General features: G+C 39.6%; 1 protein-coding gene across 1 annotated transcript in view; it reads right to left on the reverse strand.

The window, feature by feature from the left end:
• The window catches only part of LOC101739054 (retinal homeobox protein Rx1), a 63,476-nt gene that overhangs the window by 31,922 nt on the left and 12,685 nt on the right, over positions 1-18,869 (reverse strand). Inside the window, exon 2 of the mRNA XM_004933525.5 lies at positions 12,767-13,014. Within this exon, the coding sequence (XP_004933582.2) occupies positions 12,767-13,014 (248 nt within the window). The remainder of the gene's footprint in view (positions 1-12,766; positions 13,015-18,869) is intronic.

Consider the following 18,869-nt stretch of genomic DNA (forward strand, 5'->3'; position numbering starts at 1 on the left):
GCGGCTTCTTGGATTTTTGTCGACAATAACACAATAATAAGTCCAGGGATATTCTATTTCTGTATCTGAGACCGTTTGTCTGACACATGTCTACGCCTCTCGCGAACTAGTGCTCTATGGTACTTTATGGTATGGTACTTTACTGGTGGCAGGACCTCTTGTGAGTCCGCATGGGTAGGTAGCACCACCCCGCCTATTTCTGCCGTGAAGCAGTAATGTGTTTCGGTTTGAAGGTTAGGACAGCCGTTGTAACTAAACTGAGACCTTAGAACTTATATCTCAAGGTGGGTGGCGCATTTACATTGTAGATGTCTATGGGCTCCAGTAACCACTTAACACCAGGTGGGCTATGAGCTCGACCACACATCCAAGCAATAAAAAAAAAATGTACCAACTTGTACAAACACAACATTCTTTTGAACAATTCCTCAGCGATAATATTCCTTTGTAGTGTAGGTATTATTACATCTACTCAAAGCTAGCCACCGCTGCACACACCGCAATTGAACATCTATCTCTTTTGACATTTATTAGAGTGTCCTTCGCCCAATACGTATAATGTCGCCTTCTCCGGACTCTCTTGGTAGATAGACACGATAGTGTGGATGGCGTTGCCCACTGCAGCGCATTACATTGAAGCCTCCATTCACTGATACAACAAGTGTCTTGTCCTTTGCATCGGAAGGAAGGTAGGTACGGGTTTGCCCAACACCCCTCTCCCCATTAGAAATTTTAAGCTCAATAACCTAAATAGCGATAGGCAGAAAAGCACTTTCCAAAACAAAGTAAAGACTCTGACTGGAAGATCTTATTTGCCTCTAGAATCATTCAAAACAACCATATAGAAAGCCCATTCATATACGTAACACACTTAATACAGCCGCATATTGTAAGGAATGCTTCGGAAAAAAATAACATTAAGGTGTCGGAAGCGGCCGGGAAGTATCCGATCCTCGAGGGGTGGAAATGAGATGAGAAAACCCGCAAATGATGTGATCATAATAAACAATTTCCTACAGAATTGTCGACACGCGGCCTTTCTCACGGGGACCGGTTTTTACAGGCTTTTTTGCCAACAGCATGCTGTACGAATATTATGTCATTAGATTAACATGTTTGACGATTTGTTACAAGCGTGTCTTGTTTGTGTGGGTACAGTTAGTGTTTAAAGAGAAGATCTTACACCCACGGGGTACCATTGCTTGGCGAACGGATGGTCAGAATGGAAGCAATTAGAAGTCTGTCGGCGTAAGGTCTGATAATTACGGTGGGTGATGCAAAACTTCCAACACTAATTATTTTAGGTTAGAGACAGTCTGTTGACCCGTATAAGATCGAGGGCTTGTCATGCAGTAGCAGCGGGAACGAGGGATTAACCAAGACTGGCTGGAGATTAGCGATCTTCGCCATCATTGTGCCCAGTTCCTTACAGTAAATATTTGCAGTAATGCTGGTGCCATTTGGTAAGAACCTGTGATGAATTATATCTGCACTAGACCACCAAACAGTGACAACGTCTTTTAGAGGAAATTTTCCGTTTGGATATTGCCTAGATGTTGAACCAGAGTCTATTCAACATGAAGACTGCTTATGATTATCAAAACGAATCTATTGTTCATCGCAGGTGATAACGCGGTTCAAAATTCCTTCGTTTCTGTGCTTATTGAGCAACACTGGTACATCGCTAGATACGAATGCACCGGACGTCTTATCGTTTAGGCCACGACGATGTATTTCTCACACATACACACCTATTCCATTAAATTTTATTACAGCTTAGCATTAACGATAAAAACATCGGAACATTAACCCCTGAAGTTATTATTAATGTCAACGGTAATCCACAGGCAACACCCGTGAAACACGTTGTATTAGCGCACGATCCTGAATAGTGCACAGCTGGTTCGATCCCACCGATGGGAAGGAGGCAGCCCCTTGGAAGAGACATTGCTTACACGTGTACTAAAGGTACACAGTAGAAAGATCATCTGATAGTGGTATATGTAGGTGATGCTTGTGATGAGCAGCAGCGGACGACATCCGCTAGATGCGAAGCGTGCGGTGCGGTCGCGGATCCAACAACGTTATTTAGTTCAATTTGAACGCTGACAAACACATTACTCACGTATATGTATCTTTTCTTTTATTGCTTAGATGGGTGGACGAGCTCACAGCCCACCTGGTGTTAAGTGGTTACTGGAGCCCATAGACATCTACAACGTAAATGCGCCACCCACCTTGAGATATAAGTTCTAAGGTCTCAGTATAGTTACAACGGCTGCCCCGCCCTTCAAACCGAAACGCATTACTGCTTCACGGCAGAAATAGAGGAGGTGGTGGTACCTACCCGCGCGGACTCATAAGAGGTCCTACCACCAGTAAGTTCCTCATCCACTTATTCTATACAGTATCGTTATTTTGATATTCCTAAGTACAAAAAAGTGTATTGTATCGGATTGTGCTTCTCGACTTGCATATCTACCTAATAGTGAACGTTGACTCGTGGTAGCACATGCTCACGACCGACTCCCGTGATAAAGGATCGTATCGCGTAATCAAAATTACTTTTGCCGTGAAACAGTAATGCGTTTCGGTGTGAAGGGTGAGGCAGCTGTTGTAACTATACTTGAGACCTTAGAGCTTATATCTCAAAGTGAGTGGCGAATTTACGTTGTAGATGTCTATGGGCTCCAGTAACCACTTAACATCAGGTGGGCTGTGAGATCGTCCATCCATAAACAATAATAAAAAAAAAAGTAATTACATATTTGGTCAATAATAATTAATCTCACGGAAAAAGGAGTGAGATAATCAGCCCCTTCGCAGCGATAAGCGAGAACAATTACGAGGTAGCGTTACAACCGACATTAACCTACTCTCGTAGGAATGAGTAGACGTGTGAAATGCGCACCTTTCGGTAAGAGGTAATGGTACAAGCATTACACTGCTCTCTCTAATGTAATTTACCTTTTAACTAATAACATGATATTTTGTATACCTAATAATGCAATTAATATTACCAATTAATATTGACACAGTTAAACATAGACGAAAAATGTAGTATTGGACGTACTCATTGTTAGACACGTCCTTACGGATTCATGAGATCCAATAACTCTTGTATTAGATGCCTTCAGCTCTAGCACTAGGATTAGGGAGCCCGGTAACCGTACTCGTCGAACTCGGCAAAGAGGTCGACGTGCAACCTAACCCATGAATCACCCGCTGAGTCTCGCCGGATCTTTCTTCTCAGTGGGTCGCGATTTCGATCCGGTAGTAGATTCATTCGCGAAGCTGCTTTTCTTAAATTTTTAGGTTTCCTTCAGAGGCGCTCGAGCTGCTATTAGCAAACCCCCTCCCTCCTGACTGAGCTTTGGCTCACCCACCGGTCGTGGTGAAACTGGAAAGGCCTCCTGCCACCAGTAATTCTTCAATCATAAAATAAAAGGTTGTTCGGGAACCAAGCCGTAGATAGTAGCTGTTAAACAACATGTAGGTACTCACGACCAGAGACTAGCTGTTGTCAACTCATTGAGTTAATAAGTCATTGAATACTTGCATTCAAATAGTTTCGTAAAGTTTAAAACTTTATTTGTAAAACCACGTTGTTTTAGCCGCGATAGGTACATACCGATCCGATATCAAAATAGAAAACAATGAAGAAAGTCTGTATGTCAAATCATTGTGAGCAGATTATTTACCATGAAGCGCTATTAAAAGTATTTACGTAAAAAATATCTAAAGCTCCATTGTAAAAGTCCATTAAGACAGCATTCCCCATACAAAATGCTAAACAAACTTAAACCGAATCTAGTCTTTGTCTATACACATTAATTTCACCTTTATCACTTAATGTTAAAGCCGCTATTTCCTCAAACGATAAATTGCCCTATGAAATATTGTACAAGGGAATGTGGTAGTTATTTGTTACATGGCAGAGATTGTTTTCCTCTGTATGTGTTTGTTGGGGTGTTCATTAGGCCATGAAAATGACTATTAGAAGCGTTTTTCTCTCATTGAACCGTGTTTGTGATAAGTGTCGAGCTATTGAGATGGTTACGGTGACCACACTTTGCTTTATAAAAATAATACTTTTTTGACTAAATTCTGAATCTACAATTGATTCTTCACTAGTACTGTTCTCCGATAGTGTTTCTACCACGTCCGTATCACGCCCCTCGTCTTCGTATCCAGCTTATCTCAAGAACACCGTATTGGTGGTACGGCGTGCTGGGACGCGTAGGGAGCACCACGCTGCATAGTACTCGGTCAGATTAGGTATTCTACAATTGAGACTTCAATGTATCTAGGGACGGGTAAAGGAACTTAGCTTGTCATGGGACATGTGGCGGGAACGCGAGGAGTGAAGTTGTGTGATTTGTTTAATTTTGTCTATTTCGTGTTTCTTCAGGTTTAAATGTGTAATAACGGTGGTTTATTGACTGTTTAATATATGTGGCAGTGCACAAATGTGAGAAAATAAAACTAAGCCGCTGGACGCAACTTCTCGGGATCCTCCGAAAAGCCTAGTCCACTGAAAAAATCTCAGTAAATGACCACCATTTTACTGAGATTATATTTCATCCCATATCATCTGATCTCATTTCATTTAATTTCATCCCAGTTGATTGATGTCTCAAATTAATCATCTTCATTTCATTTCACTTCATATTATAATTTTCCATAAAAATATCCCATATTATATCTATCATTTCATCTCATTTAATTTTATGCCATGTTTCATATATTAATCAACTTCATTTCATTTCATAGTATCATATTTCATAAAATTAAAATATATATATAAAAGGTTAGGCTGTATGGTATGATACCTGTACCTTTCCATTTGCAAAAATAAAACTACTACTACTACTACTTAGCTTGTCATGTCTGTAAGATACATTAGTCACCATGTTTGGTACACCCGATGCACTAAGCACTGTTATCAGACCTCCAGCTCTAACGTCAAAGAGATCGATGCAAAACTTAACCCATACATCAATCAGCTCGCTGAGTATCTCACCGGATTTTTTTAGCTGATCGCTATTCCGATTCGGAGTTGCCCGGGCAGCTGTTGCCAGAATAAAACCTCCTCGCTGAGCTCATGCTCGAATGTCGAGGTCAAAACTGGAAAGGCCTTTGGACCACCAGTAATCTTTCCATTATTACACACAACTATATACACTGGTGGTAGGGCATCCTGTGAGTCCGCGCGGGTAGGTTCCACCACCCTGCCTATTTCTGCCGTGAAGCAGTAACGCGTTTTGGTTTGAAGGGTCGGGCAGCCGTTGTACTGTCAAAACTGAGACCTTACAACTCATGTCTCAAGGTAGGTGGCGGCATTTACGTTGTAGATGTCTATGGGCTCCGGTAACCACTCAACACCAGGTGGGCCGTGAGCTCGTATGCCCATCTAAACAATAAAAAAAAAATACAGCATTATCCATTATTTGTATGGTCACCCTAGACGTTAAAACGTTGCAAATTTGATCTCAATCACCAGTTTATACCGTCCCCGCTCTCGAATGCTATTGTGCCCTTCGAGTGAGCCCCTTTACTTCTTAACCGACTGTGAAAAAAGGGCTCTATAATGAACTCTTCTCTTCTATATGTGTAGCTTGCAATATGGTATGTTTTTTCATACTTAGCGCGCACAAACGATTCCAGAGACTAAGGTATAATATCGTGTAATAAAATCAAACTTGGACTGCGTTAGTGGTGGCGTAGGACACATTGTAAGCCCCCACGGTAAGGGCCACTATTCTGCCTATTTCTGTCGCGAAACATTTTTGCGTGCCGGTTGAAAAACGGGAATGCTGTATAATAGCATGCATGTCTCAAGGTGGGTGGCGGTATTCAAGCTAATCCGCCTGTAGGCTCTAGTAAACACTTAACATTGGGCAGGTCGTAAGCTTCTTCACGAGCTTAAGGAATCTATACTAATAGTAATATTATAAAGCTGAAGAGTTTGTTTGTTTGAACGCGCTAATTTCAGCAACTACTGGTCCGATTTGAAAAATTCTTTCAGTTTTAGATAGCTCATTTATAGAGGAAGGCTATAACATCACGCTAAGATAAGAGCACCAATAAAGAATGTTTCAAAATCGAGGTTGAAACCCTTTTGAGAGCTTCCGTTGCGTGCGCTGCGGAAGCGGTTAGTTTCGCTAAAATATTATATATGACAGAATTGTTCCTTTTTAAAAGATCTAAAAAAAGTCCGCGACAGCATATATTTGTTATGTTAAGGTTAGCTCACTATAATGTTTTGTATGCTAACCAAATTTGTTCTTAAATAAAGCATTATTTGTAAACTATTCCACGCGGACGAAGTCGCGGGCAAAAGCTAGTAAATAAATAATAGTTTATAATCTAAATTTGGTTACTGAAGACAATACACATTTACAACGTAAATGCCGCTACCCAACATAAGACATGAGTTCTAAGTCTCAATTTTATAGTATCACGGCTACTAAACCCTTTAAACCAAAAGGTTTTACTGCTTCAGTGTAGAAATAGGCAAGGTGGTGATACCTATCCTTGCGGGCTCACCAAAACGCCCTACCACCAGTTAAGCCTCTGGGTCTACGTAGGGACTTCGATTCTCTCTGTGCTATATACCGTATGTTCCGTGGGTAGGGCTCTGAGGAATTGTTCCAGACGATCCCTTCATCTCCTGTTTACCATCGCACCGCCATCGGAGTAGAGTTCGTTCATATTAAGTGGAACCGCTGCGTTCATCCACAATCCATTCCGATCTTCTGTGCCACACATCATCCGGCTCTGGAATGAACATAGCCCTCGGGAAACACCGTGGCTTCTATAAGGTGTTGCGCAAACCTCGCGTTAATTATGTTCATTTCATTATTGGTTGGTTGACTGTTAGTAGCCGATGTTTTAAATTATGTCAACTGCCTAGTGTAAATTTAACTAGCTGACCCGGCAGACTTCGTAGTGCCTCAATCGATAAATATAAGACCTAAGCTTTTGTATAAAATAAACTTACAACAAACAAAAGGAATCCGTCCGATGGGGGACACATCAAAGGAAAACCAAAATTGTTATTTTTATCTAATTCCGAGCATTTTCATATTTATCTACCTTTTAAACCTTCTCTGGACTTCCGCAAATAATTCAATACCAAAATTAGCCAAATCGGTCCAGCCGTTCTCGAGTTTTACGAGACTAACGAACAGCAGTTCATTTTTATATACTTGTATATAGATTAGTTTTGAAATTGATGAAGTTCATAGAATCAATTATAGCGAATATTTGGATTTTGACCAATCATAGACATTTTTTTGTTATTTTTTTATTATTGCATATATGGGTGGACGAGCTCACAGCCCACCTGGTGTTAAGTGGTTACTGGAGCCCATGGACATCTACAACGTAAATGCCGCCCCCTATCTTGAGATATAAGTAAGTTAAGAAATATAAGTAAGATATAGGTCTCGGTATAGTTACAACGGCTGACCACCCTTCAAGCCGAAACGCATTACTGCTTCACGACAGAAATAGGCAGGGTGGTGGTACCCACCCGTGCGGACTCACAAGAGGTCCTACCACCAGTAATTACGCAAATTATAATTTTGCGGGTTTGATTTTTATTACACAAGGTTACTCCTTCACCGTGGAAGTCAATCGTGAACATTTGTTGAGTACGTATTTCATTACAAAAATTAGTACCCGCCTGCGGGATTCGAACACCGGTGCATCGCTCAACAAGAAAACACCGGACGTTTTATCCTTTAGACCACGACGACTAAAATTCAAATTATCGTTAATAAAAGTAAGAATCAACCGTAGAAGTTATTTTTTAATTATGTTCTCAAGTGATTTGCCACTTAGAGTGAGGTTACTTTTTAAAAGTGTCTGTCGCTGGGAGCCCATGATACATAGCTGATTACCTCAAAATTTCATCACTAGCACTCAAAATGGGTCAGCATATTACGAGTATGCTTTCAATAAATTAATACGGCTTTTTAAAAATTACCTTGGTACAATCAAATACTACAAAGACCACTCAAAATTGTAACTTTTATCATTAAATGTTTCAAATCTCAAACCCAATTAATACAATAATCATCCTTTTCGTGTTAGAAATAAAAGTCAATTTACAATATAGAGTAAATCGCATGAATGTCGAGCACAAAAAGATCGCACGCAATGATACCTCGTGCTGTATTGTTGCTTGTAATGTGTTTCAAAGTGTTTAATGGGAATTATAGGGGGCTGTAATTGATTTCTATCTTTGAAGTGCGCCTGTGATCTCAGGGGAGCTATTTGTTGGCCTGGTTCTCTTACTGTATTTTTTATACAGAAAAATGAATTAATTTTACTAAAAACAATGCTACTCGGTTGCAATATATAATTGAATATGCATTTTCGAAAAGGGCACATCTCTGAAAATGTAAAATGTTCAGGAAATGAAAAAAAAACTGATTATTTTCTAAAGCAGTGTAAAATTTTAAAAATATTAACTTTTGTGATATATTTTAGCGTTAATTAGCAATTGAAAATTACTTGAATTATTATAAAATGGGTAGGTAAGCCTCAAAACTACATGTATATATATGAAAAAACGTATTTGACAAGATATGCGACATGTGCCCTTTTCGAAATTGCATATTCAATTTTTTTTTTTTTGTTGCAATCACTTCCATTTATAATATTAACTTTTATACCTAATTTAAAAACAAAATTATCAAAATATGATCAACCCGAATTTGCATATCGAAAAGAAAATAGAAAAATGTTTTTTTTTATTGCTGTTGTAGGCAGACGAGCGAGCATACGGCCCACCTGATGGTGAGTGGTTACCGTCGCCCATGGACTTCAGCAATGCCAGGGGCAGAGCCAAACCGCTACCTACCGCTAAAATGTGTGTAAATTTTAGTAAATATTCTCAACTCACAGACACACTAGATAATTGAATGGAAGATTCGAAGTCACTAGCTAAGCAAGTATAAGTAAACGCGCGCCGATCCCCCGGTGCCGGATCCGGTAATCCGTTTAAGCCCGGAGCGGACACACCGACGCCCCGCGCGCGGCCGACCCACGACACCTCTATGTAAATATACCTACACGCTTCGCCTGCGGCTGCGGTCGGGCCTCGATCGCTAAAATAAAATATAGGGAAACTAAATTTTAACAACTCACCTTTTTTATATTTCATCATCGCCTTAGCAAATATCGATGTGTTTAGGACGAGATAAGATCTATGTTACGGTTCGCTACTTAATGCCAGATGCGATGTGACCTGGTTACCGGGACGTGGGACCGGGTTTAGCAAAAAAAAATTTTTTTTATAGCTTAGATGGGTGGACGAGCTCACAACCCACCTGGTGTTAAGTGGTTACATCTACGACGTAAATGCGCCATCCACCTTGAGATATAAGTTCTAAGGTCTCAAGTATAGTTACACCCTCAGACACAGCCCAATGAGGTTTTCGCCGGATCTTCTCAGTGGGTCGCGTTTCGGATCCGGTGGTAGATTTTGCAAAGCACAGCTCTTGCTAGGGTTCGTGTTAGCAACGTCGTCAGGTTTAAGCCCCGTGAGCTCACCTACTAGTGAAGGTTACGCTGTAATAGCCTCTCAAGGCTCTCAGATATCGTAGGAAAAAAAAAACTTGTTACAATAGCTGCCCCACCCTTGAAACCGAAACGCATTACTGCTTCACGGCAGAAATAGGCAGGGTGGTGGTACCCACCCGTGCGGACTCCCAAGAGGTCCTACCACCAGTAATAAATGTGTATGACACCACGAGTGCTCCTCTCTGTAGAGTGTACAGGATCCGGCCGCGCCCGGCTGCACGTTGTACGATAAAGTAACCCGAACAAATCCGTTTACCCGACGCTCACAGAATGTAATTCATTTTGTTCAACTAATCTCTCACTAAACGATATTTAATAAGCTCACAACTTTATTTGGCAAACATGGAGTACTAACTTACAAAAACTGTATTCCTAACTCTTAATCCCATTCGACAAGAATTAAATTCGCGTAACCGCAAGCATTTTTACTTTTGCAATAAGAAAGCAATTAAGTGACGTCCAGATTACATTGGTCCCTCGTAACGCCAGCATCTGGGTGTTTTGGTACATTTTTTGTGGGGAAAGGGTGGCTCTGAGGTTCCGGTTGTGATGGTCATGGTGGGATCCGTTTGACATATGTTCTGTAGGGAGGTTAAGCCTCTCCAGTTCATTATTGGCCCTTTCGCCCTTCGAGGGGCTCTTCATTCAATGTTTGTTTCTGCCTTTCATCTTACGAGTTTTGTTAAATACAGATGTATTTAAGATAAAATATGAGTTTTATTTTTATGATGTGTCAAGAATTCAAAATTCAAGTAGGAAGATAGGATGAAAAGGACCGTGCGTTGTTGAATCAAATCCTACGGAAATTCAGCCAGGATCTACTTGATGTGGATAGTGTGAAAAGATTATCTATACTAATATTATAAAGAGGAAAGATTTGTTTGTTTATTTGTATTGAATAGGGTCCGAACCTACTGAACCAATTTGAAAAATTCTTTCACTGTTTGGAAGCTACACTATTTCCGAGTGACATAGGCTATAATCGTTTTTGAAAAAATTAGGGATCCTTACTAAAACTCCAATAATGTAACCCAAGGTGTAAAAAAAATAGCTAAAATATTCTTTACATCGCGTGCGCTGCGAAAACTATTGATGATAGAAGAAAATAATGTACTACGACTTTGCAGAACACATTATTATTTACAAAAAGTGTCGCGACAACATATGTCTATTATAGTTATGCCGCAATAAGTTTTCTTTTATTTAAAAAAATAAAACAAAGTCAATTGAATTATATTAATAAAGCTTAAGTCCGCATTATTTTGATCGAAATATCGTGTACGAACAAACAACACAGGAGTCCGCTTGATTGAAAATATAAATACAAATTTAAGGCCTCCGGACCAATACATCATCCTCGAGCACATTGTCCTTCCAGAAGTAAAATCTTTTACTACCACACTTATGTCGTAGAAGATACGAGTGGAAATACGACCAAAGAATTCACCGCCCAATGAGCAGCAGCGTTCCGTGAGCATCACACCCGAAAACCAAGACCCCACGGGTGTTTTTTATTTATGATTAAAGGACTACTTGTGGCCCGAAGGCCTTTCCAGTTTCACCAGGTGAGGTGGGCGAGCAAAGGCTCAGCCATGAGGGGGGCCACGGGTGGGTACCACTATCCCGCTTATATCTGCGCTAAAGCAATCATGCAGCTCTTGTTTCGTAACAATACAGTTGAGGATTTGGCGCTTCGTCTCCGAGTGAGTGGTGGTATACATGTCCATGGGCTCCAATACGCGCTGAATACAAGGCAGGTCGTAAACTTGTCTGTCCACTTACAGCAATGAAGAAAAATAAAAAATTATTCACAATATCGTTCGTGTAATTATGAACCCGGTAGTATTTCAAGATTTTTAGATTTTTAGAAGTATTAGATAAAGAAAATTACGAATGACTTAAATACGTGCTCACCGATTTAACCCTTCCCTGGGTGAGCTACTTATTAAGTTGTATAGACAAGATTAGTTGGCTTTTTCGTAAAATTGGGACTTTTACACTTATTTAGTTTGCTATTTATAATTTAGCCACAAAATAGTTTATCATTGAAATTGACTGGCTATTTTTTCAAGATAAAATTTTTATTTTTTAAAATGAATTTGCATAATTCGATTAATTAAATAAAATCCTTAAAAATAAAATGCGATTTACAACTTAACGTAACATTCAGATGTAAAATCTATTTCAAACCGCGACTATATAGCGCTAACAACAAGACTGCTTTCGGACTACGCGCAATGAAACTCAATAACAATAATGAATCAGGCGACGCCGGGTGGGTGAGGGGGAGGGGGGACTTTAGCATTTGCTTTCGATTGCGGTTTCACGAAATGCGGATATAATAAATTAATATCTATATATTAATACGTGAAGCAGAAACTTTGTACCCCTTTTTACGAAAATTTCGCGGACGGAGGAGTATGAAATTTCTCACACTTATAGAGCATATAGAGAAGGAGTGCAGAATGTTAATATTTTTTAATTGTGCCTAAAAAAATCATTAAATATATAAAGAAAACATTACACACACTACCATGTATTTGAGTCAACACATATACAGTGTTTATTGTCAAACTTTTGTCATTGTTGAAAGTTTGTGGTCAAATTGAGAATACATTAATATTGTTTGTCTTTAACATCATTTGTCTACGGTGTGTAGTCTTGGCGAAATCTGTCAGTATAGAAGTATAATGTCTTTGACAATAGAACCATAATAATGTTCAAACGTATAATTTCAATTAATTATAGTCAAATTTCGACTACAGAGGGACCACTAGTAACATTACATAATAAATTATGCTTATTTTAGCAAGCGAATGTCGTTTCCCGACTGCGAACACATTTTTGTTTTTATTTTATTTATTGCTTAGATGTGTGGACGAGCTCACAGCCCACCTGGTGTTAAGTAGTTACTGGAGCCCATGGACATCTACAACGTAAATGCGCCCCCCACCTTGAGATACAAGTTCTAAGGTCTCAAGTATAGTTACAATGGCTGCCCCGCCCTTCAAACCGAAACGCATTACTGCTTCACGGCAGAAATAGGCAGGGCGGTGGTACCTATCCGCGCGGACTTACAAGTGGTCCTACCACCAGTATATCCTTTTCAGATTCGAAAACAATTCATTTGCAACGTAAAACAAAAGTTTTCAAATTTTCAAATTGCACTAACCTGAACTCTGACCTCTGGCAGGTTGACCTTCATAGCCAGCTCTTCTCTGGAGTACACGTCTGGATAGTGACTCTTCTCGAAGGCGCGCTCCAACTCATGAAGCTGGTAGGTTGTGAATGTGGTTCTATTTCTTCTGTGTTTCTTCTTGTTGTCCGTGGACTGCTGTGGCGTGTCGTCGTCGCTAGCCGGTGGCGACTTGTCATCAGTTCTCTGGTTGTAGCCATCATTACTGTTACACGAACCCTCGCCTGGGGGAAATATATATGAATTATATACTTATTGCTTAGAGCTCATGTGTCAAGATGGGTGGCAGCATTAACGTTGTTGATGTTTTTTTTTATTGCCTTTGTAGGCAGACGAGCATACGGCCCACCTGATGGTAAGTGGTCACCGTCGCTCATGAACGTCACCAATGCCAGGGGCAGAGCCAAGCCGCTGCTTACTGTTACTTGTACTCTCCGCAGGCCTCGTTTGAAGAAGGACATATCATAGCGCTCAGAAAACACCGTGGAGGGGAGTTCATTCCAAATTCCAATGTCTATAGGCTCCAGTGACCATTTAACACTAGGTGGGCCGCGAGCTCGCCCAGGCTCTTTAGCAATAAAAAAAAACATTTTTATTCTCATCGAGCAAATATAGTTAGTTAGTACCTGTGTGTTTATAGCGATATTAGACACAAACTGTCTTCCTGTGTCATATCATCATCATAGCTAAGAGCAAAGCTGCTGAGCAGATTGCTGTTTACAGAGATCCAGAAAGGCAGGTTGGATGAACATATAGTAGGTATAATAATTATCAGGAGTGGTAATAGTTTAGGACTGCCATAACAACTCTATTACTGCGAAGCAATAATGCGTTCCAGTTAATAGAGTAGGGTAGACCTCATTCAAACTTTATGTCTCAAAGTTGAGGTGACATTTAATATACATTACTGCAGACGCCTTACATCACTTTCATTCAGTTTTGCTCTGTAGGTGAGATGACTGAGGTTTTATTCGTCGACGTTTTAAAATTTTGCCAACTACCGTCTAATTAAAGTATATCATTTCAGACAGAATGAACTAATAGTGTCTTCAGGTCTATTTGACTTGGGTTTTCATGATCACGATTAGAGAAACCAGGTGTTAGACAAGCGCTTATATAGCATCGTAGCATTGGCAATAATATAACGACAACTTTTTTTTATGATTGAAAGATAACTGGTGGCCCGGAGGCCTTTCCAGTTTCACCAGGACAGATGGGCGAGCAAAGGCTCAGCCAGAAGGGGGTGGGATTTGCTAACATCAGCCCGAGCGCCTCTGAATTAGACCTAACAACTCAAAAGCAATTAATGGCAACAATTGACGATGACGTTAAAACGCAAAACTAGTTGTAATTATGTCTACGACTCGTGAATACTGACGATCTAAACCAGCCTTTCCCAAAGTGGGCGATAACGCCCCCTTGTGGACGCTGCAGGCCTAAAGGGGGGCGGTAAGGGACCCAGAAAATAAAGGGGGCGTTGTGTAGTCTTGGGAGGCGATTTGTAATTTCATCTAGGAGGACTCTTAGATACCGACTGAGCTCTCGCTATAGTGGGTTTTAAGTAGATTCGATGTCGTCGTGGCCTAAAGGATAGGACGTCCGGTGCATTCGTATGTAGCGATGCACCGGTGTTCGAATCCCGCAGGCGGGTACCAATGTTTCTAATGAAATACGTACTTCACAAATGTTCACGATTGACTTCCACGGTGAAGGAATAAAATCGTGTAATAAAAATCAAACCCGCAAAATTATAATTTGCATAATCCCTGGTGGTAGGACCTATTGTGAGTCCGCACGGGTAGGTACCACCGCCCCACCTATTTCTGCCGTGAAGCAGTAATGCGTTTCAGTTTGAAGGGTGGGGCAGCCGTTGTAACTATACTCAGACCTTACAGCTTATATCTCAAGGTGGGTGGCGCATTTACGTTGTAGGTGTCTATGGGCTCCAGTAACCATTTAACGCCAGGTGGGCTGTGAGCTCGTCCACCCATCTAAGCAAAAAAAAAAAAAATTAAAAAAAAATATGAAAAAAGGGGGCCGCTAACAAATTTTTATTCTCAAAGTGGGCAGTAGAATATAAACTAAACTACTGATCTAAACTATAAAAATTACGTAGCACCACATACGACTATGTATTACACATCGGACCCGCTCCACCACTGAGCCACGTGCTCATAATTCCCTCGCACAACAATTATGAAGCGAACGCGCAGACAACAAACAATATATCAAACGTAACGATTTGTCTGTTTGTTCTGCACGATTGTGATCTACACATCTACAACAATCATTTACATAGCTATTATATTCAAATTTCACTCACCGTTTACGAATGAAATATTTCACAGTTTTGTTATGAAATTTTACTTGCTAGTTAAGGCACATTGTGTTTACTTTAATGTACGAAATTAAAGATGTATGAATTCTTAACTAAAATACGTTTATAACAAGGCCAATTTCTAAGAGCGTAGTAATTTCTAGAGTTGAGATGAGTTGATCAGAGATCTTTTTTGCCACGTACCATCCGGCTATCGAATGAGCTCCCCTCCACGGTGTTTCCCGAGCGCTATGACATGTCCTTCTTCAAACGAGGCTTATAGAGAGTACTTAACGGTAGGCAGCGGCTTGGCTCTGCCCCTGACCTTGCTGAAGTACATGAGCGACGGTAACCACTTACCATCAGGTGGGCTGTATGCTCGCCTGCCTGCACGGACTATATATATATACCTATAGATATGGCAGCTTATATCCATTGTCGATACGTTCTCACAGACTACCAGATACTAAGTTGTCACCACGGCCTTTAAACATGAAGACTTTCACCCAGTTTCTCTTCCATTATATTACAGTTAACCAGAAATATGCCTATAAATTGGAATCTATCCTTGCGGATTCACAATAAGCCCTGCTGCCGGTAAAAGAAAATTTAAGTAAATTTAATTATTATCAAACTGAATAGTACACCTGGGTGCACGATATTGTTAGTGTGTTTCTAAAGCAGTCCATCCACTGCTGAAGATATGTTGGAACAGCGTGTTCGATGTAAAAGATAACGTATGATGTATGACACACGCAGCTTGTTCACTAGGGGACTAGGGGTCCTATTCTACTCGGACTAAGTACTGGGACGTGGCCTAGTTTTTTTTTTTTTTTGCTTATATAGGTGGACTAGATCACAGCCCACCTGATGTTAAGTGGTTACTGGAGCCCATAGACAGCCACAACGTAAATGTGCCACCCACCTTGAGATATAAGTTCTAAGGTCTCAGGTATAGTTACAACGGCTGCCTTACCCTTCAAACCGAAACGCATTATTGCTCCACGGCAGAAATAGGGAGGGCGGTGGTACCCTCCCGCGCGGACTCACAAGTGGTCCTACCACCAGTAAGCCTAATACTACCTACCTAATACTACATACCTAAAACCACTAGTATTACCTATACTACGTCTTGTATCAGGTATCAGAATAGTCATCAAAGTTGATTAAAACATTTACAGATTTAAAAAATATCAATTGTGTACGTTCAATTGATTGTTTTTGTATATTTTATCGAAAAAGCTCCAAACAAATATAATGTTTGGATTTAGATTTTTAATGTTTGTCTGGTACAGTAGCGCGAAACGCCATTTACGCGTTCCCAACTGCATTTGTATCTATTTATTGATTAAAATAGAAACTTGATTAAAATTGTAGAATAGGGATAGCAGCGCATAAAATAAAACTTCCCCTGTTCCAAAATCTTCTCTTCTAATAATAATTAATAATTAACACTTTTATTACGTCTTGCTCATTTTTCAACCGTCTTCGCCATCTTACTTTTCTCCGTCATTCTGTCTGTCATTCTCTTCTCCCTTTCTTTCCGTTTTCTCTCACGCACATCTTAACGCTCCGTTCCACACTCTTTTCATACGTTCCGTTCTTACCAATCCTACAGAGATATATTAGTGTGATTTCGAATAGGCACCTCCTGGGTAGACGGGTCGAATGATATCGTACAAGCTTGTGTGCATTCGATTTCATTTCTCCCCCATAATTCTATGTCATGAACGCCAACCCTATTATTGGGCACCATTAATAAAGTAAAGAATGGTAAGTTCTGATCACAGCTCTTAACATTAAAATTTACTTCATCGTACGCATCCAACTTACTTGTTCATCGTACTAATAAATCAGTATTCATGAGATGAGTGTATCCCTTAAAACTATATTTCATTGAACAATCAGGATGGTCTAAGCGTTTTGGTTATCCCGGCAACCCTGCAGATCAAAAACCAACATCTCAATAAAGATTCATATCTAAGCGAACAAAAATATGTCATCCGTCATTCACAGATTACTCAATAAAATGTATCCTTAATAAAAGTGACAAAACATTGTATTAAATCGTGTAACTCTACAACATCGTAATCTCTCTCGCACTCCTCGTAGACGTAGCCTATAGAGAGAGACAAACATAACATTAAGATTTTCGATAAGATAAATCAAAGCAAATGAACAACAAAAATATTACCAACGCATTAAGATGTTTCAATTGATACGATCGCTTTATTTCTTTTTTTATGTAATAATTATCGTTAAGCTGGCAACACTCGCCATAATGGGCTGTCTGGTTGTTTTTTAGGCTCGGCAACCCTAATCACGTGTCAGATTTGGCGCGTTAAAACTGAACGCGGCTTAATGATTGTACAAAATGGATCTTATTATTGAATTACTCGATTTTCGGGGTTCTATTGGGTTTCAATTGAAACCTTTTCTCTATTTTTGATGAGAATGTCCAATGAAAGATTACTATTTGTTGATTCCAAAATATGTACATTCTGTTTTAGTGTTATCTTAATAACCAACTATTAGATAAATTAATTATACAATACTGAATTGAATCAAAAGTCGACAAGGTTTGTCACCACGAACTTAACTAAGTTAATTTGTTTACTCGCGCTTTTTGAGGAGTAGATATGACAGAATGAGACGGCACGGGCCAGTACCATCATTCCGACTATTGTCACCATGCGCTTAGCTCGGAGTTTGGCCGTTATTCAATGCTAACAGGTTAATTATTTCAAAAGTTCCTTTGCCTTCTATTATATTATAGACGAGAATGCGACCAACCTGAGTGAGTGGTCACTGCCTCTTCTAAGCATTAGTAGTTAGTTTGAAGAAGGTATATTATTGTGAAAAAAAAAAACGTTTTTAAAATATATACCTATCTATTTCAGTAATTTAAAAAAACAAACCTACAGAACCTTCATTCTCGTAAGACGGTAGGCCATTATTGTTATCAGTGCTCACTATTACCTTGCCTTCGCTTGTTTAATTAGTAGCGATTAAGATTAATTGGTTTTGGCTGTAACGATCCTATGAATAACCTATCTGTACACTCTCCAATTGTTATGCAAATTATATTAATAAGAAAATATTTATGGATTATATTATACACAGTGTTCGAATCCTGCCAAGCGAAGATATTTGTATGATAAATATAAATGTCTTTCCAGGGTTATGGGTGTATATAAAATATATGTATGTGTATAATAAAAATCTTATATTTATTTCCGTTATCTGGTAGATGTAACACAAGTTCTTTGCGAACTTATCACGGGACCAGTTAACGTGGCGTGATTGTTATTAAATATTTATATTATATTATATTAGTGTGAACTACTTCCACGATGGAAGATCAATATTGCTAGCACATTCGTGTCGTGTACGGATCACTGAGAACTGGATAGGATTTTAGGAGTCGAAAATTCTGTCTACGCTTTTCCTGATCCAGTTTTTCTTAATAAACCAAGCGCTTCCAAGTCCTAATTTGAGTAAGTACTTACATCTACTTTATTATCATGAAACGCAGGCAGGTAACCCAACTCAGTATTTTCTTTTTGTTTTTAGATCTTATTCCCCTCTAGAATGGATGAATATATTTGGATGTGTTTTTCAGCGACTCAATGAGGATACATTTTTCACAGTACCAATTGTATGATATCATTCTAATCTATATATTAATACGCGAAGGAAAAACTTTGTATCCCTTTTTACGAAAATTGCGCGGACGGAGAAGTATGAAATTTCCCACACTTA

This window comes from Bombyx mori, chromosome 28 (assembly GCF_030269925.1).
Source record: "Bombyx mori chromosome 28, ASM3026992v2".
In the NCBI taxonomy this organism is placed as follows: Eukaryota; Metazoa; Arthropoda; class Insecta; order Lepidoptera; family Bombycidae; genus Bombyx; species Bombyx mori.